Source organism: Sorex fumeus, unplaced genomic scaffold (genome assembly GCF_029834395.1).
Source record: "Sorex fumeus unplaced genomic scaffold, SorFum_2.1 ptg000006l, whole genome shotgun sequence".
Classification (NCBI taxonomy): domain Eukaryota; kingdom Metazoa; phylum Chordata; class Mammalia; order Eulipotyphla; family Soricidae; genus Sorex; species Sorex fumeus.
The window spans coordinates 57,071,150-57,089,470 of NW_026606063.1; the positions used below are offsets into that span (position 1 = coordinate 57,071,150).

The following is an 18,321-nucleotide window of genomic DNA, read 5'->3' on the forward strand; positions in this document are numbered from 1 at the left end:
AAACAAACACAACATAGTAAAACCAGCTTGCAAGATGTGTGGGCAACATTTTGTGCCAGAAAAATATGTTCAACGAAAGCTAGGGATATGTCAGGGATAAGGTGAGGGGAACCAGCTTGAAAGAAGATCCTGATGCCATGTTAAATATAATTTTTTTTTAAATGGGAGGGAATTGAATTGGAATTCAGTTTCACTGGAATGAAAGTGGAGGAAAGCAGATTTTCTGGTGAATGGTGGAATGTTTTATACATGAAACCCTACTAAGAACAGTATCAGTGGTTTAAACAGTTGGAAACCTTGGTGCCTAAAATTTTAAAAATTCTTTGAAAATAAAAAGTAAATTGGAGGTGCGGGGCCAGAGATAATATAGTAGTTTAGATGCCTGCCTTGCACAAAGTGCATCTTATTTCCATCCTGTTCCCAAGCACCACTAGGAGCCACTGAGCACAGAGCCAGTAGTATCCTGAGCACACCAGGTGGCCTCCCACCCCCCACCTCCGCCATTAACATTTGGTGATGCTCAGGGGTTATCTGAGTCACTGTTACTGTCCTCTTGTTCATCGATTTGCTCGAGTGGGCCCAGTAATGTCTCCATTGGAGACTTTGTTGTTACTGTGTTTGGCATATCGAATACGTCACGGGGAGCTTGCCAGGCTCTGCCAGGCGGGCGAGATACTCTCGGTAGCTTGCTGGGCTCTCTGAGAGGAGCAGAGGAATCAAACTCGGGTCGGCCATGTTGGCTGCATGCAAGGCAAATGCCCTACCGCTGTGCTATCACTCTAGCCCTACTTCTGAGTATACTCAGGAATCACTCCTGGTTGGTTCAGGGACTATATGGGATGCCAGGGATTGAACTTGGGTTGACCTCTTGCGATGCAAGCACCTTATCCTGTACTGTCACTTCAGCCCCTAAAATTTTTCAATCTAAAAATAACAATAAATTAGGCAGACAAGATAGAATAGTAGATAAGCCACTTGCTTTCCACACGGCTTATTTGGGTTCAGTCTCTGGCCCTTCATATTGACCCCTAAACCCCGCCAGGAGTGAACCCTGAGTGTAGAGCCAGGAGTAAATTCTGAGCACAACTGGGTGTAGCTCAGAAAACAAAAGTGGCTGGAGCGATAGCACAGCAGGTAGGGCATTTGCCTTGCACGTGGCTGACCCAGGTTTGATTCCCGGCATCCTGTATGGTCCCCAGAGCAACACCAGAATTAATTCCTGAGTGCACAGCCAGGAGTAACCTCTGTGCATCGGCGGGTGTGACCCAAAAAGCAAAAAAAAAAAAAAAAAAACATAAATTACATAAAGTAGTTCTGAATTTATAGTCCACTATGACTCCATACTGGTCAACAACTTGAATGAGGAACAAGATAGTACCTCAAAGTGTAAGATATTTAAGGAGCAAGCCAGGGTGATGGATTGGAGTCTCGTGTTTGATCCGCAGGACCACATGAATTCCCAGAGGATTCCATTTTCTCTGCCCTTGGGACTCCTGTTACTAAAGACTGAGAGGTACTCCTGTTTATGTGCTCAGTGTTGGCTACACCCTTGGAATTCACTGAATTATTTTCTCATGTTTGTGGGGAGGCGGGGAAAGGTTCTGGGGCTGAAATCCAGGTACTTACACATGCAAGACAAGTGCTGTACCATTGGTACCATTGATCCTCTCAACAGCAACCCCCATGCACTGAATCAGAAGTAGCCTTTGATCACCCATGGGTGTGGGCCAGAACCCTTTCCAGAATAAGGAGTGACTTTGCAGGAGAAGGCCTGATCAAGTGACCTCAGTGACCTTCATGGCCCTGGGTGAATCTGGAAGTGGGGAGGGGGGCTGCATCATGGTGCTCTTGCCTGTTATGCAGACCTGAATCCAACCATGAGGAATCAAATGAATGCAAGTTGGAGTGTCAAGGTCACAAGAGTCAGAGAAAGACTGTTCCAGAGAGAGACTAGTGGACATGACAACCAAAGCACTGGGATTCTGAGCTCATACTTCTGCTTGAAAGGGACATTTAGCAAAATGAGGATAGTGCTGAGGAGTAGATAGGGGCGTATAAATTGTAATCTGATTTTGACGGTCATATTGTAGATATGGGCGATGTTCCTGTAAGAAATAGACACTGGAGTATGACGAGGCATCACACCAGCTACTTCACTCTCAGATTAGGACAGTGGCTGGAGCGATAGCACAGGGCAGGTAGGGCATTTACCTTGCACACGGCCAACCCGGGTTCAATTCCCAGCATCCCATATGGTCCCCCAAGCACCTCCAGGGGTGATTCCTGAGTGCATGAGCAGGAGTAACCCGTGTGCATCGGAAGGTGTGACCCAAAAAAGCAAAAAAATAAAAAATAAAGCAGTCCACCAGATGTTTAAAAAAAAAATCAAATTAGGACAGAAAGTCCTTTTTAAAAATTCTTATTTTAACTGGTTTTGTCACCACACCCAGCGGTGCTTCAGGGCTTACTCCTGGCTCTGTACTCAGGAATCATTCTTGGTGGGGCTCAGGGGATCATATATGGTGCCAGGGATTGACCCTGGCTCTGCATAAGCAAAGTAAGCACCTTACCTACTCTATGATCACTCCGGCCCTGGCCCCTTTGTTTGCAGGGTGGGAAGGTGGGGGAGGGGTACATGAGGATTGTTTAGTATCAGTGGAGTATGGCCCATATTCTCCAGTGCCTAAGTAGGATCCTTTTTTTTCCTTCTTCTTCTTTTTTTAATAGGGCCATACTCAGCATTGTTGGGGAGTAGGCAGGACCATTCCCATCAATGTCCGGTTCAGTAGCCCAGTGCTATGCTTGAGGTACAGGGAATCAAGGCCTTACACATATTAGGCATAGATTCTGCCACTTTAGCATATCACTGGGGTATAGGACCAATCCTGAAATCCAATTATTTTTTTTTTAATTTCTGGACCACACTTGGCAGTACTCAGGACTTACTCTTACTCTTGGCTCTCTGCTCAAGGATCCTGGTGAGTCCTGGGGAACCATTTGAGGTGCTGGGTATTGATCCTGAGTCAGCTGTTTGCAAAGCCTTACCCACTGTTATCTCTCCAGTCCTATGATCCAGTTTTTAAGTTACATGATCTAAAGTTTTGATCAGTCCCATTGGTGCTCTTAGTAGAGTACCAGTAAAGGCTTGGATGGGATTCCATTTTCTTTGCCCTTGGGACTCCTGTTACTAAAGACTGAGAAGTACTCCTGCTTATGTGCTCAGTGTTGGCTACACCCTTGGAATTCACTGAATTATTGTCTCGTGTTTGTGGGGAAGGTGGAGGAAAGGTTCTGGGGATGAAACACGGGTACTCACACATGCAAGACAAGTGCTGTACCATCGGTACCATTGATCCTGTCAAGTTCTCAAATCTGGGCCCCACCCAGATTCTGCTTAAATGGTTTGGGTGAGAGCTGGGACATTGGGAGAAAAAAAAAATTTACATGATTCTATTGTGCAGCTAAATTTGAGAGCTTACCTGGGAGGCAGGAATTGAATTTACTGATGTATTGCTGCAGTTAAAAACAACAACAGGGGCCAGAGTGATAGTACAGCAGGTAGGGCATTTACCTTGCATGCGGCTGACCTGGATTCGATCCCCGGCATCCCATATGGTCCCCCAAGCACCACCAGGAGAATTCCTGATTTGTAGAGCCAAGAGTAACCCCCATGCATCGTTGGGTGTGACCCAAAAAGAAAAAAATGAAAACAACAACAATAACAAAAAATACTTAGTGACCAAAAGAAACACAAAAATGCATGTCTGTTATGGATCTCAACGGGCTGAAAGCAAGGTGGCAGCAGGGCTGTTTATGGGAGCTCAGGCATTTTCTTGCTTTCCCCTGCCTTGGTCTTGGCCTCGTCAGTCTTCAAACGCTGCACCTCTCTCACCATTTTTCCCTGGCCACATCTCCCTCGGAATTCTTTCTTCCCACTAGGGATAGTCTCCTTATTTTAAGAGCAATTTCTTGGCAGCCTTAATTTTTTTTCTAAGAACAAAAATCAAGTTTCTTTGTTTTTGGTTTTGGGGCCACACTCTTCGGTGATCAGAGGCTGCTGCAGGTTCTGTGCTCAGGGTCACTCCTACTGGTTTTGGGGACTGTGCAGCTCCAGGGATTAAACCCAGGCCTCCCACAAGCAACCTCAGCCTATTAAGTGACCTCTCTGGCCCTCTGTGTGCAATCTTCATAAACATTTACTCTGTGACCGAACATATTCATAGGTTCTGGTGGGACATAGACATCACTGGGGGGACTACTATTCCACCTGCCACAGTATAGAAAGGTACCAGAGACTTTTTTTCTTCAAGGTTGAATAGTTTTAAAAAAACTGTAGACAGCCCTTGCTCTTCAGGCTTGTGCTTTCCCTTGAACATGTATTTTGCTTCCCTTTTCCACTCTAGAGAAACCTATGTTCTCTCTTGAACATTTTCTTTCTTTTCCCTCAAAATATTTTTTTTCTTTTTGGGGTCACTCCAGTGATGCTCAGGGGTTACTCCTGGCTCTGCACTCAGGAGTCACTCCTGGTGGTGCCAGGGGGACCTTATGGGATGTTGGGAATCGAACCCGGGTCGGCTGTGTGCAAGGCAAATGCTCTACCCACTGTGCTGTTGCTCCAGCCCCTCCCTCCCCTCAAAATCTTTCTAAGTAAGTTTTCAGTAAAAACTATCTAATCTAGCTACCCCCCCCCCCCCTCCAATTATACAGACAGGAAGGAAAGAAGTGAGGTAGATTTAAGTGAGGGAAGAGAAACCAGTCTTTTCATGTGAGGAGTCAGAAGCTCACTGCAAAATTTTTAGATGGTGGTGGTCTTACTTTGTTTTGGGGGGGCCACACCTGGTTGTGCTCATGGCTTACTCCTGGTGGTATAGCACAGGGGATACAATCAAGGTTGGCCACATGGCAGGACAAATGGCTTTACCCTGTTCTATCTCTCAGGCTATACCCTGTGTTTTGATTGGAAAGAGACGACAGTAAGAAGGAAAGGAAATGCTGGAGGCAGGAGAAGGCAGTCTTCTGATAGTTACCAGGAAGCCAGAGTAGCATTTAAGGTGGAAGGATCCAGGTTAGGTATCACAGACCATCTAGGCACTCCCCTTCCCTAGAGAAGGGCCTGGAGCAGTACCTAAGTGCCGGGAATTTCCTGAACAAGAGTGAATGACTGACAGGAAGGAAAGCAAGCAGTGGCTTTGACTCCCTGTAGCAGGAGGTAAGACAGGGAAAAGAGTTTTTCCCTGACTCTTCAAGTATCAGTTTAACAGGAAGATCTAATATGTACCTATTTTGTGGACAATACCAAATGGAAAGGCACCAGGGAAATACCTCAGCATCAGAGTAGATAGAAAAACTTTGCTTAGTCTTTGACCTCTAGTACCCCCCCCCAAAAAAAAGAGTGCTGGGGATCAAATATGCAAAGAATATGCTTTCCCATTGTGTCACAGTGCCCAGTTCCCTTAAGAATTCGCGGGGCTGGAGCGATAGCACAGGGGGTAGGGCATTTGTCTTGCACTGGCCAACCTGGGTTCAAAAGGCGGCCAAACTGGGTTCAATTCCCAGCATCCCATATGGTGTGATCCAAAAAAAAAAAAACCATCCGCTTATTCTGAGGCTGGAGAGAAAAATGTAACGGGCTAAAGCACAAACTTTGCATGTAAGTATGCTGCACCCACCCCCCCCAAAAAAACAATCATCTTAATCCAGAAACTTAATCTAAATTGCCAGAATTAAGTGGTTAAAGTGGGTTTTATCTGCTCCTAAATTAGAAGTTGGAGTGGAGGGGGGCAAGGAGGGTATGGTAGTGCTGCGTGCTTGGCTTGCATGCAGCCGACCTAGGTTTGATCCCTGACACACTATATGGTTCCCCAATCCCACCAGGTGTATTGATCCCAGAACCCAGAGCCTGGAGTAAGCCCTGAGCATAACCAGGTGTGATTCAAAAACAACAAAAAAATTTATGGCTTAAGGTAAAGTTGGGTGTGACCCCCGCCTACTGGAATTTGGAGGATCTGGGTGGAAGATGCTCGACTCCAATCCAAGTAGGCTTGGAGATCTCGGCCCTGGAACCCGCGTGGCTTTGTTCCTCTGCCAGTACCTTCATGTGTGCGGGGTCACACCCACCACCTGGCCCCCTGGCGCCGTGTAATCCCATCAACGGCCAAGACCCAGAGACTATAAAATCCAGCTCCTGGACGAGAACAGTGCCCCCGCGCCTGGCTGTTCCTCGCCGAGGCCCCTTGGAGGGGAGCAGGTTGAGCTTTCCTCCCCGCCCCGACCAGGGCTCCAGCAGCCGAAGACCTCCAGGACCAGCCACCACCATGCTGAGACCACTCTCCACACACATGAAGGTACTGGCAGAGGGACAAAGCCACGCGGGTTCCGGGGCTGAGATCTCCAAGCCTACTTGGATTGGAGTCGAGCATCCTCCACCCAGATCCTCCAAATTCCAGTAGGTGGGGGTCACACCCACCACCTGGCCCCCTGGCGCCATGTAATCCCATCAACGGCCAAGACTCAGAGACTATAAAATCCAGCTCCCGGAACCGCACGGTTGCGGCCGCGCGACATCTTATCAGGACATCTTTTTATGACATCTTATTATCTCATTCCTACTTTGGACAAACTTGCAGGCTATCGAATGTAGCCTGCCCACAGGGCAGAGTCTGGCAAACTCCCCGTGGCGTACCAAATATGCCAAATACCAGTAACAATGATGGGTCTCATTCTCCTAAAGAGCCTTGAATATAATCTCAGGGCTAGGATGAAAGAGACGTTACTGGGGCCTGCTCGAGGCAATCGACGAATAACTGGATGATGAAATGAAAAATGAAAAAAGGTAAAGTTAAAACATACACAAAAGTAGAATGCCCCTCATGTAAATGGTCACAAATGTTTCGATCTCAGACTTCCCCCTCTTTGGTAATGCCAGGCACATTTCTGAATACCTCAGTATGTAATTCTAAAGCATAAAAAGAGCACCAATTCCACAAACATAGGTGAAGTATGTAATAAATCCCTAAACAGCAAGTGTCCACAGTTCAAATTCTCACTTTTCTTTTTAGCTGATTTTCTTGAATCATGATCCAAACCAGACCGATGAATTTGCTCTTGGTTGCTGTTGACCTTACAGCTGCCTAACTCTATAAAGCAGGGTTTTTTTCTTTGCTTACAATTTATTTACTGAAGAAACCGGGTCATTGACTTCTGAAATCATCCCGTATTTTGAAGTCTGTGACAGTAGCCCCATAAAATGTACTTTCTGCCTGGGTCCCTCAAGGCTTCAAAACCCCAAAACATTCTATGTTTTGGCAATATCATAAGGACAGACCTCACACCAGCCAAGCTCTCTCTCTATATACTATTACTTACAATCCTCTGAAGGTGTTTTTTGTTTTATAGGTGCTGCACATGTTATGGGACCACCAGGGGCCATGTAGTACTGGGGAATAAACATGGAACCTGAAAATGCAAGGAATATTGACGTTTCATCCCACCACCTACTTTTTGGTACTTGTACCCTACACTCAGGGATTATACCCCTGTGATAAAGATAAAGGTAAAGGGCCAATATTCAAGTCCAGTCAGGTTGACGTCTCTGCCCCCGCTCTTCCCCTGTCAAGTGGTCCCTGTCATTGCATTATAGAACTGTCAATTGCAATAGCACGCAGTATTAACAAGCAGTTTTTCTTTAAATCAGAAGTATCTCTCTAAGGAGAGAAATAAGGACAGCCAACTATGGGAGAAGGAGCCAATGCAATGGCTAGTCTTTATTGGAGAGACATTTCACAGCCCATTTCAAGAGGGTAGAGATTTAGTGGGACAACTGGTGGGGCACCAGCTTGTAATGGGTTCCACAGCTGGGGCACCGCTGGGCCTCTCCTTTGTGCAGCCAAAACCAGATAACAGTGCTGTTGTCCTCTTCACCTAGAAGAAAAAAGGTGATTGAAGGCCATCCAGTCTTTTAAGCGGAGACTTTCAAAGTTATCACTGACATCTGAAGAGATCAAGCTCCCCTATGCACGTTTTCATATGAAGAAATAGAGATGCTGAGTTGACCTGAGGAAAACCCAACCTCTTTCCCATCACTGTATAAGTTCTAGCTCTCCTGCCTCTGTAAAACTCCCAAAGTAGGGTAAATCCTGTATCTACCTCCAGCATCTAAAATAGTAACTGACAAGGAAATAACACAGTAAATACTTTCTGAATATTCCTTCATGCTGTTACCTCCAGTCAACCAGGATGATCCATACTCTATACCTCATTATAGTAAGGGTGATCAACACAAACACGATTAGGTGTGAGAGGGTAAGGAAACTGCACAGCTCCTTTACCCACATTCTCTTTAAACACATTCCCATAAAAGATTTGAAACACTTTACAGACTCGGAGGCCATATTAAGCAAATGAGTATGAAAACAGAGGTGGGTACTTACAGATGCAGCCTACTATTCGCTTGTTGGAGATGGAGGGGACTAGATTAGGGTCTTCCTTGGTGCCTGAGGCGGCTTTGGGGGCAAGCAGATTGTAAGGGTCCTGAAAAAAGAAAGTGAAGCCATGATGGGAAACAACCCTCCTTCTCCAAGGTCTCCGGGGTACAATCCCCGATGCACGCCAGTTTTCCTGCATCACATGCCCTGGCGATCGCCCATATCCAGTCCTCAACCCTGAGTGCCACAGAAGCCCCCCCACCCCCAGGATGTTCTCACCAGTCCCTTCCGCGCGGCCATCATAATCTCCCGCTCCAGCCCGGTGGCCTGCTCGTCGTCGGTAGGAATGCCCCCTAAAGAAACGGGAGTTGTGCTCTGATGAAGACAGAAACCCAACGGCCAGGCAGTTCTGCTCATGAGCTGCGAACAGCGACTGCCTAGCCCCGCTGTCCCCATGATCCTCACGGAGGGGCTCGTCCTCCTCCCGCTACCGGTGGTGGACATGTCCTTCCTCGAACTGGCCAACAGAAGCGTGGAGGGGCGCACCTAACTCGGGGCAAGACCGCGTCCGATGGGCTCTCTAGCACCTCCCCCCATTCTGGCGGAAGCCTCTGTCCAAGGTCACACTGCGCCTCCGTTGAGGGTTCTTTGGCGGCGGGGTAAGTTCGGTGGACGACTGCTGCGGCGGCCAGTAAGAAAGGAGGCGCCGACGGGCACCTGTGGCCACGGGGCCGTCACCCCGGCCCCGAGCACCTGAAGGGGTCGGCCCCACTTGGCTACCCTAGCGCCGCCCGGGGAGAGCAAGGTCGCCCGTCGCTGGGCCGCCCCACGGCACGAGTACCTGCAGACGCCATGGAGCGCACCGCGGCGACTCCATTGGGACCGCGGGTCCTCAGGGCCTGCGCGAACAGCGCTCCAGCTCCGCGAAGTAACCTTGAAGCCATCGCGCCCGCTCTCACCGGCAGCACTTCCGGGAACAGGCTGACGGTAGGCGGGACTTCCGGGGAGGACTTCTTCGCCTCGGGGTCGGCTTTCTACTTCCTTCCGGTCCCCTGAACTCCTCCCCGCCCTCCTGTGCCCCGAGTGAGTGAAGCCGCGCATGCCCAGTCCCACCTCACTGCCGGCTCGCCTCTTCGCCTTGGCGCGAGTGGGTGCTCGGAGTGGGATTCGTTCTGGGTCTTTACCCTGGAGCAAGCGTGGGACTCGTTTTCTCATACTCATCCGTAGAGTGTGGGAAACCCCACTGGAGTTCTGTGCATCTTGTTGGCTAGCTGTGTTTCGTAAACGCGGAGGCTGCTGGAGGAGGTCCTCAGCCCCGGTGCTGTCAGGGGGCACGCTGGACCACCCAGATGATCCGAACTCGAGCTTGAGCGCCTAAATACCGCCGTGTCCATTGTACTGTTTGTTGCCGGGTGCCCGCTTGCCTAGCAGAGAGCGCCATCGCGGACCAGACGCCTTGGCCGAGCCTCTAAGAGCTTGGGCAGGACTTAGCATCGTGTAGTTTTGCTACTAGGGTGTTGGGGTGATGAGGGCCGGGCCTGGAGAACAGGGAGGGGGGCGCCGGATCAGTGCTAGGACCCTTGGTGATTGTGGGAAGAGGTATGTGACTATGCTGGGAAGTTAACTGACCAAGGAAGCGGCTAAGGGAGGGGAGATCTGGGAAATGGGGAAAGAGTTGATTACGGAAAAGAGATCAGGATGTTCCATGGCTGGAGTTTTCTTTTTTAAACAAACACTCTGGAGTCCCCTGGAAACGTCTCTAGTGTGGGCAAGGGAAAAAAGGCGAACACTGCCCTCCAGTGGCGCCGAGGAGTATGTGCACATTGTCATTACTGCGCTGGCCCTCGCTGCTTGGGGCAAACATCTTTCCCTGACTGATGGAAAATCCCTGTAGAGTGAGAATTTTGCTCCACTCGTCTTCGAATCCCTTGTTCCTTGCAGAAGCGATCAGGCAAATTTTGGTAAATTCATAACTTGGTTGGAATATGCAGACTCAGTATGGTCAAGCTTCCACATCGAGGTAGTCTCAAGTGTTGACAGCTTTCCTCTGCAGGCCATATTTTTAAAAGCTCCATTTTAGAATTCTTTCTTTGCGAGGCACCCATCTGGATCTGTTCTCTTGAGTGCCCCACTGAGGGAAAAAAGGAAAAAGAGAAGAAAAAAGATCTCCCAATTTTGAGGCTTCTTCAAAGGTGGAGTTTACTTTGAATGCATAACACTATTGTTCCCTTCTTCCTTAGCTCTACTGCACTTACTCCGAATTACATTTGATGACGAGGGTTTAAAAAGCATTTTTTTCTTTTTAAATTTAATTTTTTTAACTGAGTCACCATGAGATACATAGTTACAAAGCTGTTCATGATCAGGATACAATGATACAACAGCTAATCCTCCACCAGTGTTCATTTCCCACCACCAATGACGCAGTTTCACTCCCGACACCCCCAGCCTGCCTCTATGGCAAGCATTTTTCTTCTCTCCTTCTCTCTTTTTCTCTCCTTCTGGGCACCATGGTCAGCAACACAGATGCTGAAAGGTTATTGTGTTAATTCCTTTACCTACTTTCATTAAGCAGTTCTCTTTTTTAATTTAAAAAATTTTTTAAAGTAATTTTAATTAATTTTGTGTGGACTTCATGCCCAATTCAATCAGCCTAATCAGTGACTGAATAAATAGTAGTAATCCTACATAAAAAATTTTTAAAGTAATTTTAATTAATTTTGTTTAAAAATTAATCACCATGAGATACAGTTCCAGACTTACAAACTTTTGTGATTACATTTCAGTCATACAAGGATCCAATACCCATCCCTCCACCTGTGCACATTTTCCACCACCAATGTTCCCAGTATCCCACCTGCCACCTCCACCCCTTCCCACTCCCTGCCTCTGTGGCAGGCACATTCCCTCTCTTGTCTAACTGCTATGGCCAGAACTTCGAGTACTATATTGAATAGAAGTGGCAAGAGCAGGCAACCTTGTCTTTTGCCCTATCTTAGTGGAAAGGCTTTTAGTTTTTCCCCATTGAGACTGATGCTTGCTGTGGGCTTGAGGTAGATGGCTTTGACTATATTGAAGAGAGTTCCTTCAAAGCCCATTTTGCTGAGCGTTTCATCATAAACGGGTGCTGGATCTTGTCAAATGCTTTCTCTATATCTATTGATATGATCATATGGTTTTTATCTTTTATTTTTCTTTTTTTTAGGAGTCACACCCGGCAATGCACAAGGGTTACTCCTGGCTCTGCGCTCAGGAATTACCCCTGGCAGTGCTCAGGGGACCATATGGGATGCTGGGAATCGAACCCAGGTTGGCCACATGCAAGGAAAACGCCCTACCTGATGTGCTATCGCTCCAGCCCCTTTTCTTTTATTGATGATGGATTATGTTGATTTACTTGCGAATGTTAAACCATCCTTGCATCCCGGGGATGAATCCTGCTTGTCATGGTGTATGGTCTTTTTGATGAGTCGTTGGATTCTGTTTGCTAGGATTTTGTTCAGGATCTTTGTGTCTGTGTTCATCAGGGATATTGGCCTATAATTCTCTTTCTTTGTGGTACCTCTTTCTGCTTTTGGTATCAAGGTAATATTTTCTTCATAGAAACTGTTTGAAAGTGTTTCTGATTCTTCAGTTTCCTGGAAAAGCTTAAAAAGGATTGGGAGTAAGTCCTCTTTAAAGATTTGGAAGAATTCACCGGTGAATCCATCTGGGCCAGGACTTTTGTGTTTGAGAATTATTACTACCATTTCAATTTCCTTGGTGATGATAGGTCTGTTCAGGTACTCCAGGTTTTCTTGGTTCAGCCTTGGGAGGCTGTAGGAATCCAGAAATTTATCCATTTCCTCAAGGTTTTCTTCTGAAGTGTGCATGGGACATTCTCCAAGATAGACCACCATGCTGGACCACAAAACATACCTCCATAAGATTAAGAAGATAGAGATTGTATCAACAACCTTCTCAGACCATGATACACTGAAAATAGAAGTGATCACACACACAACAGAAAAACAAATCAAACACCTAAAACAATTAAACAGCTCACTGCTGAACAACGAATGGCTTAGAAAGGAAATCAAGGAGAAAATCAAAAGATTCCAGAAACAAATGAAAATGAGAACACGCGTTACCAGAACTCATGAGGCAGGGCAAAAACTGTGCTAAGAGGAAAGTTTATAGCTCTACAAGCATTCCTCAGGAAGGAAGAGTGAGCCCATGTAAGTAACCTAACCTGACAGCTTGGAGAATGACAACAAAAGGAGCCCAGCAGAGGCAGGAGGAAGGAAATAAGCAACTTAAAGCAGAAATTACAAGATGGAAGCCTAAAAAGCAATATGAAAGAAAGATCAGTGAAACCAGGAGCTAGTTCTTTGAGAAAATAAACAAGCTAGTGCCAGGAGTTGATTTGTTCTGGTAGAGCCCGGCAAGCTACTGAGAGTATCTCACCCGCACGGCAGAGCCTGGCAAGCTACCCGTGATGTATTCGATATGCCAAACACAGTAACAAAAAAAAAAAAAGTCTCCAATGGAGACATTACTGGGCCTGCTCAAGCGGTGAACAACAGGAGGACAGTGACAGTGACAGATGTTTGGATGGGCTGGAGCGATAGCACAATGGGTAGGGCATTTGCCTTGCATGCAGCCAACATGGCCGACCCGAGTTTGATTCCTCCGCCCCTCTCAGAGAGCCCGGCAAGCTACCAAGAGTATCTTGCCCACACAGCAAAGCCTGGCAAGCTCCCAGTAATGTATTCAATATGCCAAACACTTAATAATTGTCACAATGGAGATGTTACTGGGCCCACTCGAGCAAATCAATAAACAACGGGAGGACAGTGACAGTGACAGATGTTTGGAAAAGAAGGGGCTTGGTCTGAAAGACATGTGGGATGAGAGTCCACAGCTAGCTAATCACTTTATTTTGGTCACCATTTCCTCGTCAAACCTCTTGATTTTGCCCATAGCGTATCCCATGGAATCCTAATCTTGAGAGATGCTGTGCTCTCAGGACAATGGTCTGGTCAGGACAGGAAAGGCCTACATTTGATCACCCTCTTAGAGGTACACATCACATATTAAAGGCTCTGTAGTCATGCAGTATTATTTAACTTACCTATGGTGTAGACCAGATTTTTTTCATTCTTAATCACATACTGAACTCAGAAAATGAGAGAAATCCAGTTCTCCTCAGTTTTGAATCCTTGTTGCCTTAATCTAAGATGGTTATTCTGGGTAATAAAATGGAAATAGTGTGGGGTCACCAAGTCATAGGACATTGGTGGGTTCTGTTCATCTTACAGAAACCTGAGATTATGCAGGTGAGTTTTCATGTCAGGAAAAGACTCCTGGCCATCCTCACTCCAACCTTTTCTGTCTGGCTCCCACTCCTACTATTGCCTTTGCCAAAATAATAAACTTTTATGTGACCTTCTTTTTACTTCATAGGATAATCCTTTTTGATCAAATAAATATCTGTTGTAATAAAAATGTGTAAAGAAAAAAATTATTAACTATTTTGTATTTATCTTTTTTCCCTTTTTCTCTATGCTGAAGTTTCAAAGTCAGCACTACTAACATTTTTGATTGGATCATTCTCTGCAGTATGTGAGGGTTGTCCTGTGTACTCTGTGGGATGTCCAGCAGCTACGCCATTAACATTCCTCAGAAACAACACATCGCCATGTGTCCCAGACCAAAAGTCCATTGAAAATCAGTTTTTCGTGCTTATATAGGAAAAGGCACATATATGGGATATTTTATATACTATATATTTCATACATATATGAAAACCTTTCAGCCAGAATCACGATCTTCAAGTAAATCACAAAAATGACCAACACTAAGGGAAAGAGGAGGGGCACCAGCTATACATTTTCTAGACTTTTTAGAAAACGGAGTTGTTCCTTTGGCCATGTACATGCAGCTCTACAAGAAAGGTGATATAGATATAAAGGGAATGGGTACTGTCCACAAAGGAATGCCCTACAAATGCTACCATGGCAAAACTGGAAGAGTGCAGAGTTACCCAGCATGCTGTTGGCATTGTCCTTAACAAACAAGCCAATGACAAGATTCTTGCCAAGTTCACAAGTAGAGAGTAAGAGGGAAACTATCTGCCATAGAGGCAGGGGGAGGGGTGGGACGCGAGGTGGGGAAGGGGAGGGGGGGAGATCCTGGGGACATGTACATTGATGGAGGAATGGGCATTTGATCATTGTATGACTGAAACTCAAACATGAAAGCTTTGTAAGTGTTGTTCACAATGATTCAATTTAAAAAAAAGAAAACTTGCGCAGAGAGTTAATATTCATATTGAGCATATTAAATACTCCCAAAATGGGTGAAGGAAAAATGATCAGAGAAGGATGGAAGCCAGAAAGGGACTTGGTTGAACTAAAGTGCCAGTCTACTCCACTCAGAGAAGTTCACTGTGTGAGAACCAATGAAAAGGAGCCTGAGTTGCTGGGGTCCATTCCCTTTGAATTCATGACATGGAGCTGTTTGTTTAAAATTAGACTCCTGGAGGACAAAAGGGAATGCCCTGCCACAGAGGCAGGGTGGGATGGGGGTGATGGGGGTGGGAGGAACCCGTGGTGGTGGGAAATGGGCACTGGTGGAGGGATGGGTACTTGATCATTATATAATTGAAACCCAAGCACAAAAATTTGTAAGTCTACAACTGTACCTCATGGTGTCTCACTAATAAAAATTTAAAATAAATAAATAAAAATTAGACTCCTGGATTTTTTTTAAAGTGATGTACATTTTTGCTCGAGCGGGCCCAGTAACGTCTCCATTGGAGACTTTGTTGTTACTGTGTCTGGCATATCGAATACTCTCGGTAGCTTGCCGGGCTCTCCGAGAGGGGCGGAGGAATCGAACTCGGGTCGGCCATGTTGGCCGCTTGTAAGGCGAACGCCCTACCGCTGTGCTATCGCTCCGGATGTACATAAGTAGTATAGTTAGATATGTTGTCTTGTTTCATTTTGTTTTGGTTTTGGACCCCATTCAACTTACTCCTGGCTCTATATTCAAGAATCACTCCTTATGAGCTCTGAGGATCATATGGGGTGCCAGGGATGAATCTAGGTTAGCCGCATGCAAGGCAAGCTCCCTACTCCGCTGTACTATTATTGCTCAGGCCCCCAGATGTTGTCTTAGGTATTTATTTAAATTCTAGAGAAGCTGCTCAAAGGAAGTAAAGGTGAAGATGCTGGGAAGACCTACTTATACTACAGGTCTTTGCCTCCCATGGCGTTCTGAGCCCAGAAGAGGGTCTCCCGCCAGAACTACCTTCACAGGGTGCCAGTTGCAGCTCTGACCTGCTTAGCTCAGCTCACATACTTCCTGGAGAATATTGCAGGAATAATGGTTATTAATGATACTTAAATCCTCAGAAGATCAGGGTATGGGTGGGTAGGTGGTTGGTTTGGGGCCGCAGCCACAGGTGCTGAGGGCTACTCCCCGATCTCACTTAAGGGTTGCTTCCAGCAGTGCTCAGGTGGCCATGCAGTGCAAGGCCTTGAAGCAACAGCTTCTGTTTGCCTGTGACCCAACCCCTTAAGCCATTTTTGCAGCCTGGGTGTGGGTTTCCACTGATGACAGGACTGGCTATGGATAAAGAAAAAGCATGGCCTAGCTTAGTGCCAGGCACAGGGTCCCCCTCAACCAGTATTGGTAACATTTGCCACCTCCAAAGAACAAAACTCAGACACACACCTAGGAAAAAAATCTGTTCTCAAACATGCTGAACAACGATGATGGGTGGTGGTTATGAGGGGTGGGAGTGGGAGTGGCAAAGGGGATCGTCTCAACACACAACGAAAGCCTTAACTTCAGCAGGTCTATACTACTGCAGCATGCTCGGAGGCTGGCTCAAGTGGGTTTCCGGAAATCCATCCGAGCCAGCCTGAATGAAAATTTTGACACCTTCTGTATCTGTCCTCATGTGCTTGGCATGAGCCTCTACACCTCGATGTCCTCTTTTATAAAACTGAGAGAATGGTACACTGAAAATCGGCTGAAGGCTGGGGAATGGAAGGTGACCGGCAGAATTGGCCCCTAGTCCACATGTGGCAGCTTGTGGTGCCCACGTGCAAGCACACGGGTGGTGGCGCCCATGGAGCCGTCCCCACGTGACCCTCTGCACACGACTCGCTCTTCACGTGACCCTCTGCACACGACTCGCTCTTCACGTGACCCTCCGCACACAACCCTCTGCACATGACCCTCCGCACATTACTGGCCCGCCGCACGTGAGGCTCTGTCTCGACCCTCTGCCCACGACTCTGCACACGCGACCCTTACACGTGACCCCTCCACACGTGACCTTTCGCACGCAGCCCTCTGCGTGACCCTCTGCTGTCCACACGCCGCCTTCCAGACAAAGGTGCCCTTCGGTGGTCCACGTGCGCCAGAACCACGCCAGTTGGCCGCCTGAGGGTCCGGAGAGACGAACTGACCACCGGCCCCTTGTCGCCTGCCCCAACGGAAAGCCGGCGGGGCACTTCCGGCGGGTGGGAGCCTTCAAGGCTTGAGCCCGCGCTTGTGGATCCCGCATCCGGTCGCCAGACTCCTGACTGCCGCCTGCCGGGCGCGCAACGCGAGCGTCCGTCCGCCTCCCCTGGGCCCCGAAGGCCACGGCTGCCGTCCAGGTAGGCACACGGGCCGGCGGCCTCAGGACCATGGTGGGCGTGCGGTTCGTAGCTGGACTCGGGGCGCTCAGGTAGCCAGTCTGGGTGTGTGGGTGCTGGCAGGGCCGGCGCCTTGTCGTGCCAGCCCTGATTCCGGCGGTCCCTTGGCCTCGGGTCCAGGAATCATGCTCGACACTCGGGCTGGGCAGTCCTGAGTGGCCCGACCTGTCTGTCCAGGTGGCACTGTTACTAAAGCAGGGTTCTGTGGAACCGTTTTCAGGCCGGCTCGGGAGTGGTTTCCTTCCACCTTCGGGTCCATCGGTGCCGTGTGGTGTCCTCCGGGGATGTCAGTGCTGGGTGACAGGGGCCGCACCGGCGGAAACGCCAGTTTTCCCAGTCGAGCATCTTCGTGGCAGCTCACATAGCCATCAGCTCTCGCTGGACTTTCCCCAGCTCCCGGACAAGTGTGGCTTTGGCGCTGTTTTCTTAATTTGGGCCCAGTTGCCCTTTTTATGAAAAAAACTTTTCTTGTGGTGGGACATAGGTCTTGGGGCCACATCCCGTGGTGCTCAGGGATCACTTCTAGCTGTTCTTGAGGAACGTTATGCAGTGCCCAGGAACCAAGGAACCTGGGTCTGGCAGAGTAAGATAAATGCCTTAAGCCCTGCACTAAAACTCTGATGACTGTTCCAGGATGTTACCCTGTGGATTGGGGGTCCAGGTGCTGTTCCTCTATAAGCGTCCCTTTGTAATTTTTCTCTCATACATTCTCCTCCAATATCCTCTGTGTTGAGTTGGGAATGATGGGGTTATCTGTGTTCATCTCAGGCACCCCCAGTTTTGTTTTGTTTTGGGGGGCTGCACCCAGTGGTGCTTAGGGTTTACTCTTGACTCTGTGCTCAAGGATCACGCCTGGCAAAGCTGGGGTGAAGGGGTATATGAGGTACTGGGAATTTCCGCCTGGGTCAGTCACATTCAAGACAAGTGCCCTACCTGCTGTACATCTCTCTGATCCTCATGGCCCCTTTGTTTTCCTTTAGATACATGAAATAGTCCCTTTGTAAACTTGTAGTCATTCTCTCACACTGTCTCTCTTTTCCTCTCCCCACACCCCTCATCTATGGTACCCATCTGTGGAGACTCTGAATCTTTCAGCGTATTGGGCCAGGAAACAATTTAGCTACTCCCTGCAAATGATGTGGGAGGAAGGGAGGGAGGGGCACATTGCTTATTGTCCATAAAAACACAAAGAGGGAGGATGGTGG

The 18,321-nt window shown here is 47.7% G+C and overlaps 1 protein-coding gene across 2 annotated transcripts; it reads right to left on the reverse strand.

Moving 5' to 3' along the window:
- Nucleotides 1–7,730: 7,730 nt before the first annotated feature.
- On the reverse strand, nt 7,731–9,413 carry LOC130034258 (cytochrome c oxidase subunit 5B, mitochondrial). Of its 2 annotated transcripts, none has more exons than XM_056125826.1 (4): nt 9,265–9,413; nt 8,703–8,798; nt 8,430–8,529; nt 7,731–7,920 (listed from the first exon to the last, which is right to left on the reverse strand). In XM_056125826.1, the coding sequence occupies exons 1-4, from the start codon at nt 9,298–9,300 to the stop codon at nt 7,808–7,810; spliced, it is 345 nt and encodes a 114-aa protein (XP_055981801.1). In that variant the 5' UTR covers nt 9,301–9,413; the 3' UTR covers nt 7,731–7,807. The 2 variants fall into 2 exon arrangements, with proteins under 2 accessions (XP_055981801.1, XP_055981796.1); XM_056125821.1 differs by having other exon boundaries at nt 8,703–8,776; nt 9,265–9,407.
- Between the last annotated feature and the right edge of the window lie 8,908 nt (nt 9,414–18,321).